At 49.1% G+C, this 19,675-nt stretch overlaps 1 protein-coding gene across 2 annotated transcripts in view; it reads right to left on the reverse strand.

The window, feature by feature from the left end:
• MACROD1 (mono-ADP ribosylhydrolase 1) overlaps window positions 1-19,675 on the reverse strand; it is a 410,094-nt gene that overhangs the window by 72,115 nt on the left and 318,304 nt on the right. For both annotated transcript variants that reach the window (XM_038764529.1, XM_038764531.1), the window contains exon 4: window positions 4,124-4,153. In XM_038764529.1, the coding sequence (XP_038620457.1) occupies window positions 4,124-4,153 (30 nt within the window). The remainder of the gene's footprint in view (window positions 1-4,123; window positions 4,154-19,675) is intronic.

The raw sequence follows: 19,675 nt of genomic DNA on the forward strand, positions 1-19,675 counted from the left end.
ATTTGTTATTTATTTATTTATATTAATATATGTCTCCTCTAGACTGTGAACCCATTGCGGGCAGGGATGTGTCTGTTTGTTGTTATATTGTACTCTCCCAAGCTCTGAGTAGGGTTTTGCACACTGCAAGTGCTTGGTAAATACAACTGAATGAATGAATGAAAGCTGTGTTTGGCTGCTCCTTTAATTAATCGATCAGTGGTATTTATTGAGTATGTACTGCGGGCAGAGTGGAGCACTAAGCGCTTAGGAGGATATGATAACCATAATTATTGGGCAAGGAGTGTGTCTAGCAACTCTGTTATATTGTATTTTCCCAAGCCCTTAGTTCAGTGCTCCACACACAATAAGCACTCAATAAACTTGATTGCTTGATTAATTGACAACTGTGGCATTTGTTAAGTGCTTACTATGTAGCAGACATAGGGGTAAGTTCAAGGTCAGACATATCACAGATGTCCCACATAAGCGCTTAGTACAGTGCTTTGCACACAGTAAATGCTCAATAAATACGATTGAACGAACATGGGGTTCACAGTCTGAGAGGGGGAAGAGGTATTTAACCCCCATGTTGCAGATGAGGAAACTGAGGCACTTAGAAGTCATGTGACCTACCCAAGGACAGGTAGGTGGCAGAATGAGGATTAGAACCCAGATCCTCTGACTCTCAGGCCTGGACTCTTTCCACTAGGCCACTGTTGGGTAGGGGCCGTCTCTATATGTTGCCAACTTGTACTTCCCAAGCGCTTAGTACAGTGCTCTGCACACAGTAAGCGCTCAATAAATATGATTGAATGAATGAATGAACTAGGCCACGCTGCTACCTAATATAAGAGACGATCCATCCCCTGCCCTCAGGATGCTCAACATTCTCCATCTCTTGCTGGCATAAAGAGCACCGGGAAGAGCTCCGACCTCCACTATTCATTCATTCATTCAATCGTATTTATTGAACGCTTACTGTGTGCAGAGCACTATACTAAGCACCATTTCCAGTTCTCAATCAATCTATCAATCAATCAACAGTATTTATTCAGCACTTACTGTTTGCAGAACACTATACTAAGCACTTGGGAGGGTAACTATAACACAGTTAGTAGATACATTCCCTGTCCACAACAAGCTTACAGTTTCTCCTTCACCATCACCACCACCTCCTCAGCAGGGCTGTTGAGAGACTTCTCATTGGACACCTCCACCTTTAAAGCTCTGGGATTTTTTTTATTGTTTTTTAAAAATGGTATTTGTTAAGTGCTTACTATTCATTCATTCATTCAATCGTATTTATTGAGCGCTTACTGTGTGCAGAGCACTGGACTAAGCACTTGGGAAGTACAAGTCAGCAGTATATAGAGACGGTCTCTACCCAACAACGGGCTCACAGTCTAGAAGGGGGAGACAGACAACAAAACAAAACATGTAGACAGGTGTCAAGTTGTCAGAACAAATAGAATTAAAGCTAGATGCACATCATTAACAAAATAAATAGAATAGTAAATATGTACAAGTGAAATAGAGTGATAAATCTGTACCAACATATATACAGGTGCTGTGGGGAGGGGAAGGAGGTAGGGCAGAGTGGGGGATGGGGAGGAGGAGAGGGAAAAGGGGGCTCAGTCTAGGAACAACTACTATGGGCCAGGCACTGTTCTAAGTGCTGGGGTAGATTCATTCATTCATTCAATTGTATTTATTGAGTGCTTACTGTGTACAGAGCACTGTACTAAGCACTTGGGAAGTACAAGTTGGCAACATATAGAGACGGTCCCTACCCAACAACGGGCTCACAGTCTAGAATGGGGAGACGGACAACAAAACAAAACATGTGGACAGGTGATACAAGCTAATCAGGATGGACACAGTCCATGTCATTCATTCATTCAATCTTATTTATTGAGCACTTACTGTGTGCAGAGCACTGTACTAAGTACATGGAAGAGTATAATGCAACAATAAACAGACAGATTCCCTGCCCACAATGAGCTTACAGTCCCACATGGGACTCATGTTCTTCATCCCCATTTTACAGATGAGATAACTGAGGCCCAGGGAAGTGAAGCGACTTGCCCACGGTCACACAACAGACAAGTGGCGGAGCCGGGATCAGAACCCAGGTCCTTCTGGCTCTTATCCATTAGGGCCACGGAGACCGCGGCCACGTAGGCCCCTGGGCACGGGTGGAGGGGAGCCCACAGCCGGCTGTCCGACCGAGCCACCGCCAGTCCACAGTTCACGGAAAGTTTTTGTGGGTCAGCTCTCCCCTAGGCTCGACTCCCATCGGGAGGTGGCCAGCACACCCCTCCGGACCCGTGGACCGGCCCGGACACCTTACGGCCTGCAGCCCCCACGCTGGCCCCCGGCCGGGAGCCTGGGACGCGGTGTAGGAAGGAGGACTGGAGCCGTGGGAAGGGGTGGAGGGTGGGGGGACTCTCAGAAAAAAGTAGCGTGGCTCAATGGAAGGAGCACAGGCTTGGGAGTCAGAGGTCATGGGTTCAAATCTCGGCTCCGCTATTTGTCAGCTGTGTGACTCTGGGGAAGTCACGTCACTTCTCTGGGCCTCAGTTCCTTCATCTGTAAAATGGTGATTAAGACTGTGAGCCTCACGTGGGACAACCTGATCCCCTTGTATCCTCCCCAGTGCTTGGAACAGTGCTTTGCACTTATTAAGTGTTCAACAAATGCCATTATTATTATTATTATTATTATTATTATTATTAAAAAAAAAACAGCATCCCCACCCAGACTCCAGATCCCAGGGCTCAGGCCTCACAGTAGCACCTGGAGGCTTCTTGGAGGCCTCAGGCCCTTCTCCCTCTGGAAGGTGACAAGAGCAGGACAGTGCCCTGAGGGTCCCTGGGGGTCCCTGAGGGGCTAAGGAGTGCCCAGTCTGCCCAGCCTTCCCTAGCCCAGCCCCCACTGTGCCCCCACTGTGCCCAGGGCCTCACACCCCTGCCCCGCTCCCCTCCTCTCCCCAACCCAGCCCCATCGCCCCATCCCATCCTGCTGCGCTCTCCTCGCCCCTCCTCACCTTCCCCATGCCCACCCCCACTCCACCGCCCCATCTCATCCTACCCCGCCAAGCATCGAGAGCTCTTAATGTGCTGTTTATTTATCCGTGACCCCGCGGCCCCTTTCAGTGTGCCCGCTTTTAGAAGCTGGCCCGGGCTCCGGGCCCCCCACCCACCCACCGCCCACCCGCCCGCGGGAGGCAGGCGGCCCGGGGATTGATGCTGCGGCGCATTAACCTCCGCTCCCCGGCTCACCCATCATCTGCTGACACTACGGCGGCTGACAGCCGGGCCCAACAGCCGGCGCGGGACCGGCACAGAGCTGGGCACAGAGCTGGGCACAGTGCTAGGCCCAGAGGGGGCACAGAGGGGGACCCAGGCACAGCGGGGACCGGGCCAGGGAAGGCCGAGCCAACTGGGCACTGTCTAGCCACTCAGGGACTGACCCCCAGGGACCCCCAGGGTACTGCCCTGCTCTTGTCACCTTCCAGAGGGAGCAGAGCCTGGGGCCCCTGGTCACCAACTGGGGGAAGGTCAGAGGAGCCCAGGGTGTCGAGGTGATGCCTGAGCCCTGGGATCTGGAGTCTGTTTTGGGAGGTCACATGTCCCAAAGGGCCACATAAACATCAAGGGCATCTCTCGGGGTGGGACAAGAAGGCCCTGGGTAGATAGTGGGGAGAGCAGAACGGGGGTGGACGGCAGGAAGGGAGAACAGAGGATGTGTGAGTGTGTTTGTGTGTGTTGGGGGGTATGCGTGCACGCTTGTGTGTGGAGGTCGGGGCGGGGCTGGAGGGACAGAGAGGGAAAAGAAGAGAAAAAAGAAGAGGAGATGGAAAGTAAGACGAAGAAAAGGTGGAGGTAGACCAAGATGGGGAAGAGAATGTGAGGGAAGAGGGAAAAGAGGAGATAGAAAAATTATGGGGAAGAGATAGGAAAAGGGGAATGAGAACAACAAAAATAACGGGAGGCTGGGGGGACGGGGGGCAAGGGAGACAGTGGGATTCCTGGAGGATGGAAGGAGGGGCAGGTGGAGGGAGAGAGGGAGGGAAAAAGGGTGGAAATGGGGAGAACCCAACCCAAACGACGCCAAGAGAAACCGACAAGGTCAGACTCACCGCCGCCACCGCCCAGGAGGGAGCTGTTGGCTGCAAGAAAAGGAGACAAAGCCAGTTTAGTGAGATGCCACCAGCCTCTGCCCGCTGCGTGCCCCGGCATATTTCCCCTTCTCCCGGAGCCGAGAGCTGCAGTGCAGGGATGGATTGGTCCCCTGTTTGGTCAGCGTGAGGAGGACTTGAGCCCACTATTGGGTAGGGACTGTCTCTATATGTTGCCAACTTGTACTTCCCAAGCGCTTAGTACAGTGCTCTGCACACAGTAAGCGCTCAATAAATATGATTGATGATGATGATGATGACTGGCAGGGCCAGGACAGCTGCGCACAGGGACCCAGGCCTTGATGGGGAGCGGGCAAGGCAAGGTGCTCCGATTCGGAGGCTGGGAGGCTGGGAACGAGGATACTGGGATATTCATTCATTCATTCAATCGTATTTATTGAGCGCTGTGGGCAGAGCACTGTACTAAGCACTTGGGAAGAACAAGTTGGCAACATACAGAGACGGTCCCTACCCAACAATGGGCTCACTGTCTAGAACGGGGAGACAAATGACAAAACGAAACATATATGGGGAGCAACTCTCTCATGAGGGGCCAGAGCTCTTGTCCAAGGAGGAGTGATTGCAATCCTGGGAGGAGGAGGAGGCCTGAGAGCTGTTTCCTCTAGCTGTTGCTGTCAGGTCCCCTCTACCTGCTTCTGACTGCATCTAATACTAATAATGATAATAATAACTGTGGCTTTTGTTAAGCACTATGCGCCGGGCACCGTACTAAGTGCTGGGGTAGATACAAAGTAATCAGGTTGGACACAGTCCCTGTCCCACATGGAGCTCACAGTCTCAGTCCCCATTTTACAGATGTGGTAACCGAGGTACAGAGAAGTCCTCTCTGCTCAATAAATACGATTGATGATGACTTGCCTAGGGTCTCACAGCAGACAAGGGGCAGAGTCAGGATTAGAGCCCGGGCCCTTCGGACTCCTAGGTCTGTGCCTTATCTACTAGATCAAGCTGCATCCTCAAAAATCTCCAGTTGCTGCCTGTCAACCTAGGCATCAAGCAAAAACTCCTCACTCTGGGCTTCCAGGCTGTCCATCCCTCGCCCCCCCCCCCACCTCCCTTCTCTCCTTCTCCAGCCCAGCCCGCACCCTCCGCTCCTCTGCCGCCGCTCACCTCCTCACTGGGCCTCGTTCTCTCCTGTCCCACCATCGACCCCCGGCCCACGTCCTCCCCCTGGGCTGGAATGCCCTCCCTCCACACATCCGCAAAACTATCTCTCTACCTCCCTTCAAAGACAGAGCTCACCTCCTCCAAGAGGCCTTCCCACACTGAGCCCCCTTTTCCCTCTCCTCCTCCCCATCCCACCCGCCCTCCCTCCTTCCCCACCCCACAGCACCTGTATATACACTTGTACAGATTTATGACTCTATTCATTTTACTTGTACATATTTACTATTCTATTTATTTTGTTAATGATGTGCATATAGCTTCAATTCTATTTGTTCTGACGATTTTGACACCCGTCTCCATGTTTTGTTTTGTCATCTGGCTCCCCTTTCTAGACCGTGAGCCCGCTGTTGGGTAGGGACCGTCTCTAGATGTTGCCAACTTGTGCTTCCCAAGCACTTAGTCCAGTGCTCTGCACACAGTAAGCGCTCAATAAATACCATTGAATGAATGAATGAATCTGTGCTCAAAACCAGCAAGGAAACTCCTCAGATGAGAAAAGCATTGAGCACGGAGAACAACATCTCCAGGCTTGCTCCTCCTCGTCGTCCTCCAAGTGACCACCATCCTCTGACCTCCCTGCCTCCAGTCTCTTCCCTCTTCAGTCCATACTTCACTCTTTGGCCTGGATCACTTTTTAACATCTCTTTACACACGTCTCTCCGTTCCTCAAAAACTTCCAGTCCTCTCTGCGTCAAGCAGAAACTCTTCGCCATTGGGCTTTAAGTCGCTCAGCTCACTCCCCCTACACCCCACTCTCCTCTCACTACATGCCAGCTCACACTCTCCATTCCTCCTAAGACAAGCTACTTTTTGGGCCTCATTCTTGCCTCTCTTGCACAGTTCTCCCCATCTTCAAGGCCCTTCTGAAATCACTTTTCCCGGAGGTCTGCCCCAATTAATTTCCATCTCCCCACCTTATATCCTCCAACTGCCCCATCGGCATTTTTGCACCACTAAGCACTTAAGTAGTCAGAACCCAACCTGGTATTTGTTAAGCGCTTACTATGTGCCGGGCACTGTACTAAGCGCTGAGGTAAATAAAGCTAACCAGTCCATGCCCCACTTGGGGCTTACAGTCTTAATTCCCATTTTGCAAATGAGGTAACCGAGGCACAGAGAACAATACTAATAATAAATTATGGTTTTTGTTAAGCACTTACTGTGTGTTGGGCACTGTATTAAGTGCTGGGGTGGATACACGCAAGTTGAGTTGTGCATAGTCCCTGTCCCACGTGGGGCTCACAGTCTTGATCCCCATTTGACAGATGAGGGAACTGACGCTCAGAGAAGTGAAGTGACTTGCCCGAGGTCACAGAGCAGACAAGTGGCAGAGGTAGGATTAGAACCCATGACCTTCTGACTCTCAGGTCAGTGCTCTATCCCCTATGCCAGAAGTTGACTTGCCCAAGGTCATTCATTCATTCAATCATATTTATTGAGCGCTTACTGTGTGCAGAGCACTGTACCAGGCGCTTTGTACATATTTATTACTCTATTTATTTATTCATTTATTTTACTTACACCTATCTATTTATTTTATTTTGTTAGTATGTTTGGTTTTGTTCTCTGTCTCCCCCTTCTAGACCGTGAGCCCACTGTTGGGTAGGGACTGTCTCTATCTGTTGCCAACTTGTACTTCCCAAGCGCTTACTACAGTGCTCTGCACACAGTAAGCGCTCAGTAAATACGATTGATTGATTGATTGATTGATTGGGAAGTACAAGTTGGCAACATATAGAGACAGTCCCTACCCAACAATGGGGCGACAAGTAGAGGCACTGGAATTAGAACCTTAGTACAGTGCTTAGTACAGTGCTCGGCACACAGTAAGCGCTCAATAAATACGATTGAATGAATCTAGGTCCTCCAACTTCCAGGCCCGTGCTTTACCTACTAGGCTACGCTGCTTCACACTTCTCTATATGTGGGACCGTCTTTATATGTTGCCAACTTGTACTTCCCAAGCGCTTAGTGCAGTACTCCATACACAGTAAGCGTTCAATAAATACAATTGAATGAATGAATGATCGGCAGAGGCGGGATTTGAACCCATGACCTCAGACTCCAAAGCCCAGGCTCTTTCCACCGAGCCACGCTGCTTCTCCGGGCTTGGAGGTCAGAGGTCGTGGGTTCTATTTCCTCTCTGCCACTAGACTGCGAGCCCACTGCTGGGTAGGGACCGTCTCTATATGTTGCCAACTTGTACTTCCCAAGCGCTTAGTACAGTGCTCTGCACACAGTAGCGCTCAATAAATACGATTGATTGATTGATTGTCTGTTGTGTGACCTTGGGCAAGGCACTTAACTTCTCTGTGCCTCAGTTACCTCATCTGTAAAATGGGGATGAAGACTGTGAGCCCCACGGGGGACAACCTGATTACCGTCTATCTACCCCAGTGCTTAGAACAGTGCTTGGCACATAGTAAGCGCTTAACAAATAGGATCATTATTATTATTAAGCTACACATTATATTGTAAGCTATATACTTTCTCTTTACATAATACACATACTTCATAGGTTTCATAATCTATTACTTCCTCCTATCTGTAATTTATCTTAGTGCCTGTCTCCCCAGCTACACCGTGAATTCCTTGATAGCAGGGATTGTATCTGCTACCAATCAAGCGATCCTATTTATTGAGCGTTTACTGTGTGCAGAGCACTACACTAAGCACTTGGGAGAGTACTATGTAACAGAGTTCATTCATTCATTCATTCAATCATATTTATTGAGTGCTTACTGTGTGCAGAGCACTGTACTAAGCGCTTGAGTTGGTAGACACATTACCTGTCCGCAAGGAAATTACAGTTTAGAGAACTGCAACTACTAACGCTATTGAACTCTCTCATTCATTTATTCATTCATTCAATCGTATTTATTGAGCGCTTACAGTGTGCAGAGCACTGTACTAAGCGCTTGGGAAGTACAAGTTGGCAGCATATAGAGGCGGTCCGTACCCAACAGCGGGCTCACAGTCTAGAAGAGTACTTAGTACTCTTAGTACTCTCAAGTACTTAGTACTGTGCTCACCACACAGAGTGCAATAAATGCTATTTATTTACTTATTATTTTATGGTATTTGTTAAGTGCTTACTATGTGTCCGGCACTGTTCTAAGTGCCGGGGTAGGTGCAAGCTAATCAGGTTGACACAGTCCATGTCCCAAATAGGGCTCACAGTCTTAATCCCCGTTTTACAGATGAGGTGACTGAGGCCCAGAGAAGTGAATTGACTTGCTCAAGGTCACAGAGCAGACAAGTAGCGGAGCTGGGATTAGAACCCAGGTCTTTTTTTTTTTAATGGCATTTATTAAGCACTTACTATGTGCAAAGCACTGTTCTAAGTGCTGGGGAGGTTGCAAGGTGATCAGGTTGCAGGGGGCTCACAGTCTTCATTCCCATTTTACAGATGAGGGAACTGAGGCACAGAGAAGTGAAGTGACTTGCCCAAAGTCACACACCTGACAAGTGTCGGAGCCGGAATTTGAACCCATGACCTATGACTCCAAAGCCTGTGCTCTTTCCACTGAGCCACGCTGCTTCTAACTCCCAGGTCTGTGCTCCGGCCACAAGGCAACACTGCTTTTCGACTTGAGTGACAAAAGTGAGATCCCCAGTGATCTCCACCAACCCCACTTAGAGAAGCAGGGTGGCTCAATGGAAAGAGCCCGGGCTTGGGAGTCAGAGGTCGTGGGTTCAAATCTCGGCTCTGCCAATTGTCAGCTGTGTGACTTTGGGCAAGGCACTTAATCAATCAATCAATCAATCAATCAATCAATCGTATTTATTGAGCGCTTACTATGTGCAGAGCACTGTACTAAGCGCTTGGGAAGTACAAATTGGCAACACATAGAGACAGTCCCTACCCAACAGTGGGCTCACAGTCTAAAAGGGGGAGACAGAGAACAGAACCAAACATACCAACAAAATAAAATAGGATAGAAATGTACAAGTAAAATAAATAAATAAATAAATAAATAGAGTAATAAATATGTACAACCATAAACTTCTCTGGGCCTCAGTTACCTCATCTGTAAAATGGGGATTAAGACTATGAGCCCTACGTGGGACAACCTGATTACCTTGTATCCTCCCCAGTGCTTAGAACGCTTAATAAGAAGTGCTTAATAAATGCCATTACTATTATTATTATTACTAGTACTCCCTTCTAGACCGTGAGCCCGTTGTTGGGTAGGGACCGTCTCTATATGTTGCCAACTTGTACTACCCAAGCACTTAGTACAGTGCTCTGCACACAGTAAGCACTCAATAATAATAATAATAACAATGTTGGCATTCATTAAGCGCTTACCATGTGCAAAGCACTGTTCTAAGCACAGTAAGGTGATCAGGTTGTCCCACGGGGGGCTCACAGTCTTAATCCCCATTTCACAGATGAGGTAACTGAGGCACAGAGAAGTGAAGTGACTTGCCCAAAGTCACTCAGCTGACAAGTGGCGGAGCCGGGTTCGAACCTGTGACCTCTGACTCCGAAGCCCGGGCTCTTTCCACGGAGCCACGCTGCTTCTCCGGGCTTGGAGGTCAGAGGTCATCATCATCATCATCATCATCAATCGTATTTATTGAGCGCTTACTATGTGCAGAGCACTGGACTAAGCGCTTGGGAAGTACAAATTGGCAACATATAGAGACAGTCCCTACCCAACAGTGGGCTCACAGTCTAAAAGGGGGAGACGGAGAACAAAACCAAGCATACTAACAAAATAAAATAAATAGAATAGATATGTACAAATAAATAAATAAATAAATAAATAAATAGAGTAAAAAATATGTACAAACATATATACATATATACAGGTGCTGTGGGGAAGGGAAGGAGGTAAGATGGGGGGGATGGAGAGGGGGACGAGGGGGAGAGGAAGGAAGGGGCTCAGTCTGGGAAGGCCTCCTGGAAGAGGTGAGCTCTCAGCAGGGCAGGGCCTTGAAGGTCGTGGGTTCCATTTCCTTTCTGCCACTAGACTGTGAGCCCACTGCTGGGTAGGGACCATCTCTATATGTTGCCGACTTGTACTTCCCAAGCGCTTAGTCCAGTGCTCCGCACACAGTAAGCGCTCGATAAATACGATTGAATGAATGAATGAATAGTAAGCACTTAAAAAATACCCCAGTTATTATTATCATTGTTAGCCGTGGGACACAGATGGGCCAGGAGAGAGGGAGAGTCACGCTGGGAACTCCTCATTCCCGAATGGCAGGAGACCATGTGTGGAAATGGAAACCTCCGGAGGCTGCTGGATCCCATCTGCCGCACACGGAGTCTGAGGCCTGGGGAGGACCAGGATCAACCTCCCAGGACCCAAGAGTCCCGGTTGCCAGCACACCGAGCATAATAACAATTGCGGTAGTCGTTACGCGCTTCCTTTGGGCCAAGAACTGGGGTAGGTTCAATCCGATTAAGTCGCAGTCCCTGCTCTGCCCTCGCTCTGGGGCTCACAACATAAGGAGGAAGGAAAACCCAGTATATTTCAGCCCCATTCTACAGGTGAAAACTGAGGCAGAGAAGCAAAGTGATTCGCCCAAGGTCACACAGCAGGCAAGCGGTGAAACCCGGATTAGAACCTCATCTGTAAAATGGGGATTAAGACGGTGAGCCCCACGGGCCTGGGCCTGGGCCTCAGAAGGTCATGGGTTCGAATCCTGGCTCCGCCACGTGTCTGCCGTGTGACCTCGGGGAAGTCACTTCATTCATTCAGTCACTTATGGTGTGCAGAGCACTGTAGTAAGCGCTTGGGAAGTACAAGTACAAGCAGCGTGGCTCAGTGGAAAGAGCCCGGGCTTTGGAGTCAGAGGTCGTGGGTTCAAATCCCGGCTCTGCCACTTGCCAGCTGTGTGACTTGCCAGCAAGTCACTTAACTTCTCTGGGCCTCAGTTCCCTCATCTGTAAAATGGGGATTAAGACTGTGAGCCCCATGGGCCTGGGCCTGGGCCTCAGAAGGTCATGGGTTTGAAACCTGGCTCCGCCACGTGTCTGCCGTGTGACCTCGGGGAAGTCACTCCATTCATTCAGTCGTATTTATTGAGCGCTTATGGTGTGCAGAGCACCGTACTAAGCGCTTGGGAAGTACAAGTACAAGCAGCGTGGCTCAGTGGAAAGAGCCCGGGCTTTGGAGTCAGAGGTCGTGGGTTCAAATCCCGGCTCTGCCACTTGCCAGCTGTGTGACTTGCCAGCAAGTCACTTAACTTCTCTGGGCCTCAGTTCCCTCATCTGTAAAATGGGGATTAAGACTGTGAGCCCCATGTGGGACAACCTCATCACCTTGTAACCTCCCCAGTGCTTAGAAAAGTGCTTTGCACATAGTAAGTGCTTAATAAATGCCATTATTATTATTATTATGGGGGACAGGGACTGTGTCCAACCTGATTACTTTGTATATACTCCAATGCTGAGCACAGTGCCTGGCACGTAGTAAGCGCTTAACAGATACCATCAAAAAAAACCCCAACCATGTCCTTTGACTGTCAGGCCTGTGCTCTCTGTATCGGTCCATGCTGTGATCTCCTGAATACCTCCCCTTCCAGAGCTTACCTATCCTGCTCTAGTAGGATGTTGGCTCTCCTCTGCCCCTTCAACTCCCAAGCCCAGGTCTTGGATACCATCTGGTGCCCCTGGGTTTGGGCCATTACAGGTCGGATCAATGATCCATCCAGCCCACGATTCTGTCTTTGACACCAGGATGCTTGGGGAGGACCGTGAGAAAGTGGTCTTCCTAGACACAGCAGTCACGAAGGGGAGAGGTCGGCTCGATGCCGGGGGCGGCGGGGGCGGCGGTGAGGGGAGGACGGCTAGGGATAGCTATTTTATTTTGTTAGTATGTTTGGTTTTGTTCTCTGTCTCCCCCTTTTAATCAATCAATCAATCAATCGTATTTATTGAGCGCTTACTATGTGCAGAGCACTGTACTAAGCGCTTGGGAAGTACAAATTGGCAACATATAGAGACAGTCCCTACCCAACAGTGGGCTCACAGTCTAAAAGGGGGAGACAGAGAACAAAACCAAACATACTAACAAAATAAAATAAATAGAATAGATGTGTACAAATAAAATCAATCAATCAATAAATACAGTAATAAATATGTACAACCATATATACATATATACAGGTGCTGTGGGGAAGGGAAGGAGGTAAGATGTGGGGGATGGAGAGGGGGACGAGAGGGAGAGGAAGGAAGGGGCTCAGTCTGGGAAGGCCTCCTGGAGGAGGTGAGCTCTCAGCAGAGCCTTGAAGGGAGGAAGAGAGCTAGCTTGGTGGATGGGCAAGAGCTAGCTTGGCGGATGGGCAAGACTGTGAGCCCACTGTTGGGTAGGGACTGTCTCTATATGTTGCCAACTTGGACTTCCCAAGCGCTTAGTACAGTGCTCTGCACACAGTAAGCGCTCAATAAATACGATTGATGATGATGATGATGATAGGGAGGAGGAGAAGGGAGTGTACGCCAGGGGAAGGGACAGGCGAGGGGAGAGCTCACCTCCTCCAGGAGGCCTTCCCAGACTGAGCCCCTTCCTTCCTCTCCATCCCCCTCATCTTACCTCCTTCCCTTCCCCACAGCACCTGTATATATGTATATATGTTTGTACATGCTTATTACTCTATTTATTTATTTATTTATTTATTTTACTTGTACATATCTACTCTATTTTATTTTGTTAGCATGTTTGGTTTTGTTCTCCGTCTCCCCCTTTTAGACTGTGAGCCCACTGTTGGGTAGGGACTGTCTCTATATGTTGCCAATTTGTACTTCCCAAGCGCTTAGTCCAGTGCTCTGCACATAGTAAGCGCTCAATAAATACGATTGATGATGATGATGATGGGGGCGGGGGGGCGGTCCACACATCCCAGCTTGTGGAATGGGCCAAGGGGCAGCGGGAGCCATTCTTAGCCGTCGGTCTCTCCAAGCTGACAGCTCTGTGCCTGGGGAGTAATTAATTCCACAGCCTGAAAACCCAGGCCTGCAAGTTGCTACGTTACTTGCGAGATTAATACCAGCAGCTAATTAAGACGGAGAGCAAATGAACGAGTCGGTCATCCCAGAACAGGGGAGCCCCAGGAGACAAAAGCAGAGAGGGACAGGACCAGAGAAGCAAACAGACGGAGGCAGAGAGGACTGATAGAGTTTCAGAGATAGGGTCGGAAACAGACACAGCGAGGGACAGAGACCCAAAAAGAAACACGCATACACTCCCAGATGGAAATGGGCCCTGAGAGACAAGGAGGAAGATTTTGGGGCTCACAACGTAAGGGGGAAGGAAAACCAGCATATTTCAGCCCCATTTTACAGGTGAAAAGACTCTTACACAGAGAAAGACCCTCAGGCAGAGAGGAGCACAGAGAGACAGCGGAGAGATCCAGAGACCCAGGGAAGCTGGGGCCTCCGGTTGAAATGAAGCAGCACGGATAGAGCATGGGCCTGGGAGCTGGAAGGACCTGGGTTCTAATTCTGACCCGCCACATGTCTGCTCTAAGACATTCACTTCTCTATACCTCAATCCCCACATCTGCAAAATGGGGATTAAGACTGTGAGCCCCATGTGGGACTGTGTCCAACCCAATTATCTTGTATTTACCCCAGTGCTTAGAACAGTGCCTGGCACATAGTAAGAGCTTAACGAATACCATCATTATTATTATTAAATCAATCAGTGGTATTTATTGAACTTTCACTGTACGCAGAACACTATACTGAGCAATCCAGCCCTTACTTTGGCTTTCCTCTGTAGGGATTAGGGTGTGTGTCTCGGTGGCAGACACACTAGACTGTGAGCCCGCTGTTGGGTAGGGACTGTCTCTATATGTTGCCAACTTGTACTTCCCAAGCGCTTAGTACAGTGATCTGCACACAGTAAGCGCTCAATAAATACGATTGATTGACTGTGAGCCCGCTGTTGGGTAGGGACTGTCTCTATATGTTGCCAATTTGTACTTCCCAAGCGCTTAGTACAGTGCTCTGCACATAGTAAGCGCTCAATAAATACGATTGATGATGATGATGATGATTGATTGATTGATTGGTGGTTGCATAATCTGGGGGAGGTTAGAGTGACTCATTCAGCTTCCAACCTCCCCCTTCCCATCCCCCCCGCCTTACCTCCTTCCCCTCCCCACAGCACCTGTATATGTTTATACGTATTTATTACTCTATTTATTTATTTATTTTATTTGTACATATTTATTCTATTTATTTTATTTTGTTAATATGCTCCCCCTTCTAGACTGTGGGCCCGCTGTTGGGTAGGGCCCGTCTCTATATGTTGCCAACTTGGACTTCCCAAGCGCTTAGCCCAGTGCTCTGCACACAGTAAGCGCTCAACAAATACGATTGAATGAATGAATGAATGAATCCCTTCTCCAGGCCTCTGAGCCTCCGAGTTGTCAGTATTGGTTACTTTCGCGCCGTCTTCGCGCATCTACTCGGGCAACCGGACTTTGTTCGAAACACGTTTTCCAAATAGTCCATCCGTACCATAACCAAATGCAAATGTTAACGATATTGGCAGAAAATAGGTGGCACCCTTTGGCTACCATTCCTTTTCTTGCGTTTGGCACAGAAATGCCGGTGATTTAGAGGCTAGCGAATCCAGGTTATCTCCCCTCTCCCCTGCCTCTCCCTTCCAGGCATCCTGGTCAAGACAGAGCTGCAGTGTGGACGGCTCTGCCCTGAACAGGGACCGTCTCTATATGTTGCCAACTTGTACTTCCCAAGCACTTAGTACAGTGCCCTGCACACAGTAAGCGCTCAATAAATATGATTGATTGATTGATTGACGGTGCGGGGGGCGGGGAGGGGGTGAGGCAGGGGTTCCCCTTCCTCTGGCTCCGGGGCCGAGGCCAGGCCCGGTGGGGCTGTCTGTAGCCCTTCCCCACCTCTTTCAGTAGCCAGCCTGCTCTTTTTTAATTAACACTTGCTGCAATCAGAGCTCCGTGCCAAATGGGCTGGAAGCTGAGGGGAGGAGAGGGGGAGGCGGGTGGAAGGGAGGACAGGGAAAGTAGGGAGGACTAGAGGATGAGAGAGAAGGGAAGGCGAAGGTGGGAGGGCGGGAGAGAAGGAAGAAGGGAGGAAGGGAGGAAGGGACAGAGGAAGTTGGGATGGAGGGGAAGAAAGGAGAAGGTGCTGGCCCCCACCTAATAATAATAATAATTATGGTACTTGTTAAGAGCTTACTATGCACCAAGCACTGTTCCAAGTGCTGGGGTAGACACAAGTTATTCAGGTTGGACCCAGTCCCTGTCCCACACGGGAATTCCACTCTTATCCCCGTTTTACAGATGTGGTAACTGAGGCCCAGAGAAGTGAAGTGATTTGCCCAAGGTCACACAGCAGACCAGTGGCAGAGTCGGGATTAGAACCCAGGTCCTTCTGACTCCCAGATCTGTGCTCTAGCCACTAGGCCCCGCTGCTCTCTCAGAGCCCTGCCTGAAGGAGACTCAGTCCCCTGACCCACCGGCCCTCTGCCCAGCTCCCCGGGGAGGCCCTCCGGATCCCCGTCCCTCTCATTCATTCATTCAATCGTATTTATTGAGTGCTTACTGTGTGCAGAGCACTGGACTGAGCGCTTGGGAAGTCCAAGTTGGCAACATAGAGAGACGGTCCCTACCCAACAGCGGGCTCACAGTCTAGAAGGGGGAGACGGACAACAAAACAAAACATATTAACAAATTAACAAAATAAAATAAATCAAATATGTACAAATAAAATAAATAATAATAATAATAATGGCATTTATTAAGCACTTACTATGTGCAAAGCACTGTTCTAAGCGCTGTGGGGGTTACAAGGTGATCAGGTTGTCCCACGGGGGGCTCACAGTCAACCCCCATTTTACAGATGAGGGAACTGAGGCCCAGAGAAGTTAAGTGACTTGCCCAAGGTCACACAGCTGACAATTGGCAGAGCTGGGATTTGAACCTACAACCACTGACTCCAAAGCCCGGGTTCTTTCCACTGAGCCATGCTGAAATACGTACAGACATATATACAGGTGCTGTGGGGAGGGGAAGGAGGTAAGGCGGGGGGAATGGGGAGGAGGAGGAGAGGAAGGAGGGGGCTCAGTGTGGGAAGGCCTCCTGGAGGAGGTGAGCTCTCAGTAGGGCTTTGAAGGGAGGAAGAGAGCTAGCTTGGCGGATGTGCGGAGGGAGGGCATTCCAGGCCAGGGGGAGGACGTGGGCCCTATGTCCAGAGGACAAAACTCCAGGGTGCAGACCAGCTGGGGGCTTCGGAGGGAAGCAGATGCCTGGGCAGAAAGAGGAGAGAGTGCTCAATAAATACAATTGACTGAGCTCTGGGGGGGCCTCAACATCACAGGCGCTGAAGCCATAGGGGTGGCCCCCGTCCTCCACTAGGGCTGGCCAACTGGCCGTCCACCCACGCTTCTCCCTGTCAGGCCCTCAGAAGCCCCCGTGTCCGGGGAAGAGGAAATCTTGCGGGAAGGGGAAGGTCAGGACTCAGTCATTCGATTCTCTCAATCTTATTTTTTGAGTCCTTAGTGTGTGCAAGGCACTGTACTAAGCACTTGGGAGAGTACTATATAAGAATAAACAGACACATTCCCTTCCCACAGTGAGTTTACAGTCTAGACCCAGATATGCTGTTGAAGGAGGAAGGGGAAGGTGATGAACACAGTAAGCACTCAATAAATACTATTGAATGAATCAATGAATGACTGGATCTCTCCCTAATCAGTTTTCCATTACCCTACTGAACACCCTGGCATTCCATGGGATGCTATAGGGAATAAATTGACACCTGAATGGACTGTGGGTGTTCATTTCCAGGTGTGCATTTACATCTGTGCGCAGGTGCCTTGATCTTCAAAAAACATGTATTCATTCACTCATTCATTCATTCATTCAATCGTATTTATTGAGAGCTTAATGAGTGCAGAGCACTGGACTAAGCGCTTGGGAAGTACAAGTCAGTAACATCTAGAGATGGTCCCTACCCAACAATGGGCTCACAGTCTAGAAGGGGGAGACGGACAACAAAACAAACAATGTAGACAGGTGTCAAAATCCTCAGAACAAATAGAATTAAGCTATATGCACATCATTAACAAAATAAATAGTTAACATGTACAAGTAAAATGAATAGAGTAATAAATCTGTACAAATATATATACAAGTGCTGTGGGGAGGGGAAGGAGATAGGGCGGGGGGGATGGGGAGGAGGAGAGGGAAGTGCTTTGCACATAGGAAGCACTTAATAAATGCCGTCATTATTATTATTATTATTAAAAGGGGGCTCAGTCTGGGAGGGCCTCCTGGAGGAAGCGAGCTCTCAGCAGGGCTTCGAAGGGAGGAAGAGAGCTAAATAAATAGAAGGGAAAGAGAGCTAAATTTATTTATTTATTTTACTTGTACATATCTATTCTATTTATTTTATTTTGTTAGTATGGTTTTGTTCTCTGTCTCCCCCTTTTAGACTGTAAGCCCACTGTTGGGTAGGGACTGTCTCTATATGTTGCCAACTTGTACTTCCCAAGCGCTTAGTACAGTGCTCTGCACACAGTAAGCGCTCAATAAATACGATTGATGATGATGATGATGATGAGGACGTGTGGAAGGATGTGGGCTGGGGGTCGACAGCGGGACAGGTGAGTATGCGAGTGTGTGCGTGTATACGGGTTCGCATGTGCATGCATGTGTGTTAATGAATGAGTACTCTCGGGTGCAATGTGTGTTGGTTGTGTGCACACGCACCTATGAGTGTTGCCTTGTAAGGTCTCAAAGATTCCCGGCTTCTTGTTGCCCACTCACCCCTCGGTGGGCCACCAGCCGGGCTGGGAGCGCAAAAGTTCTGCATAACACAAACACAGCCCAGCACAGGCAGGGAAGCTTTGTGCCAGCTGGAAACATTCCTAGACATTGAGGAGTGGGTTTTTTTTTTTTTGGGTTTTTTTTTTAACCTTAATCCACAGCTGGGAGAGTCTCCAGAGCACCGTGCCATCAAGGGGCTGCGGGGAGGAGAGAGGTCTCTCTCTGGAGTTAATAATAATAATAACGATGGCATTTGTTAAGTGCTTACTATGTGCGGAGCACTATTCTAAGCGCTGGGGGGGATACAAGGTGATCAAGGTGTCCCACGTAGGGCTCACAGTCTTAATCCCCATTTTACAGATGAGGTCACTGAGGTGCAGAGAAGTCTAGTGACTTGCCCAAGGTCACACAGCAGACATGTGGTGGAGCGGCATTCGAACCCATGACCTCTGACTTCAAAGCCCGGGCTCTTTCCACTGAGCGACGCTGCTTCTCTTGAGCCACGCTGAGTTGGGACAGGAAGGATTCACTCATTCATTCATTCAATCGTATTTATTGAGCGCTTACTGTGTGCAGAGTACTGTACTAAGCGCCTGGGAAGTACAAGTTGGCACTTCCCTTGAGCCACGCTGAGTTGGGACAGGAAGGATTCATTCATTCATTCATTCAATTGTATTTATTGAGCGCTTACTGTGTGCAGAGCACTGTACTAAGCGCTTGGGAAGTACAAGTTGGCAAATGGGAGGGAGGTAATGAAATATGGGTTTGACTTTCGCCAAGCCAAACCCTGGGCAGGAGGCCTGGAGGGTCAGACACCGGAGCCAGTAGGGGCTCATGGCACAGACGTCGATAGCTTTCCCTTCTCAGAATCCCCCTTGCTACCTGGCTCAGCTGAGCTAGAGATGCTGAGGGTTGTTTTTTATTTTTAATGGTATTTGTTAGCACATACTAACTCCGCCACTTGTCAGAGGTGTGACCTTGGGCAAATCACTTAACTTCTCTGGGCCTCAGTTACCTCATCTGTAAAACGGGGATTAAGACTGCGAGCCCCCTGTGGGACAACCTGATCACCTGGTAACCTCCCCAGTGCTTAGAGCAGTGCTTTGCACATAGCAGGCACTTAATAAATAATAATAATAATAATAATGGCATTTATTAAGCGCTTACTATGTGCAAAGCACAAGTTCTAAGCGCTGGGGAGGTGACAAGGTGATCAGGTTGTCCCATGAGGGGCTCACAGTCTTAATCCCCATTTTACAGATGAGGTAACTGAGGCACAGGGAAGTTAAGTGACTTGCCCAAAGTCACACAGCTGACAATTGGCGGAGCTGGGATTTGAACCCATGACCTCTGACTCCAAAGCCCAGGCTTTTCCCACTGAGCCACGCTGCTTCCCTAATCAATCAATCAATCGTATTTATTGAGCGCTTACTGTGTGCAGAGCACTGTAGTAAGCACTTGGGAAGTACAAGTTGGCAACATATAGAGACGGTCCCTACCCAACAGTGGGCTCACAGTCTAGATGGGGGAGACAGAGAACGAAACAAAACGTAT

The sequence above is a fragment of the Tachyglossus aculeatus genome, chromosome 22, assembly GCF_015852505.1.
Source record: "Tachyglossus aculeatus isolate mTacAcu1 chromosome 22, mTacAcu1.pri, whole genome shotgun sequence".
Classification (NCBI taxonomy): domain Eukaryota; kingdom Metazoa; phylum Chordata; class Mammalia; order Monotremata; family Tachyglossidae; genus Tachyglossus; species Tachyglossus aculeatus.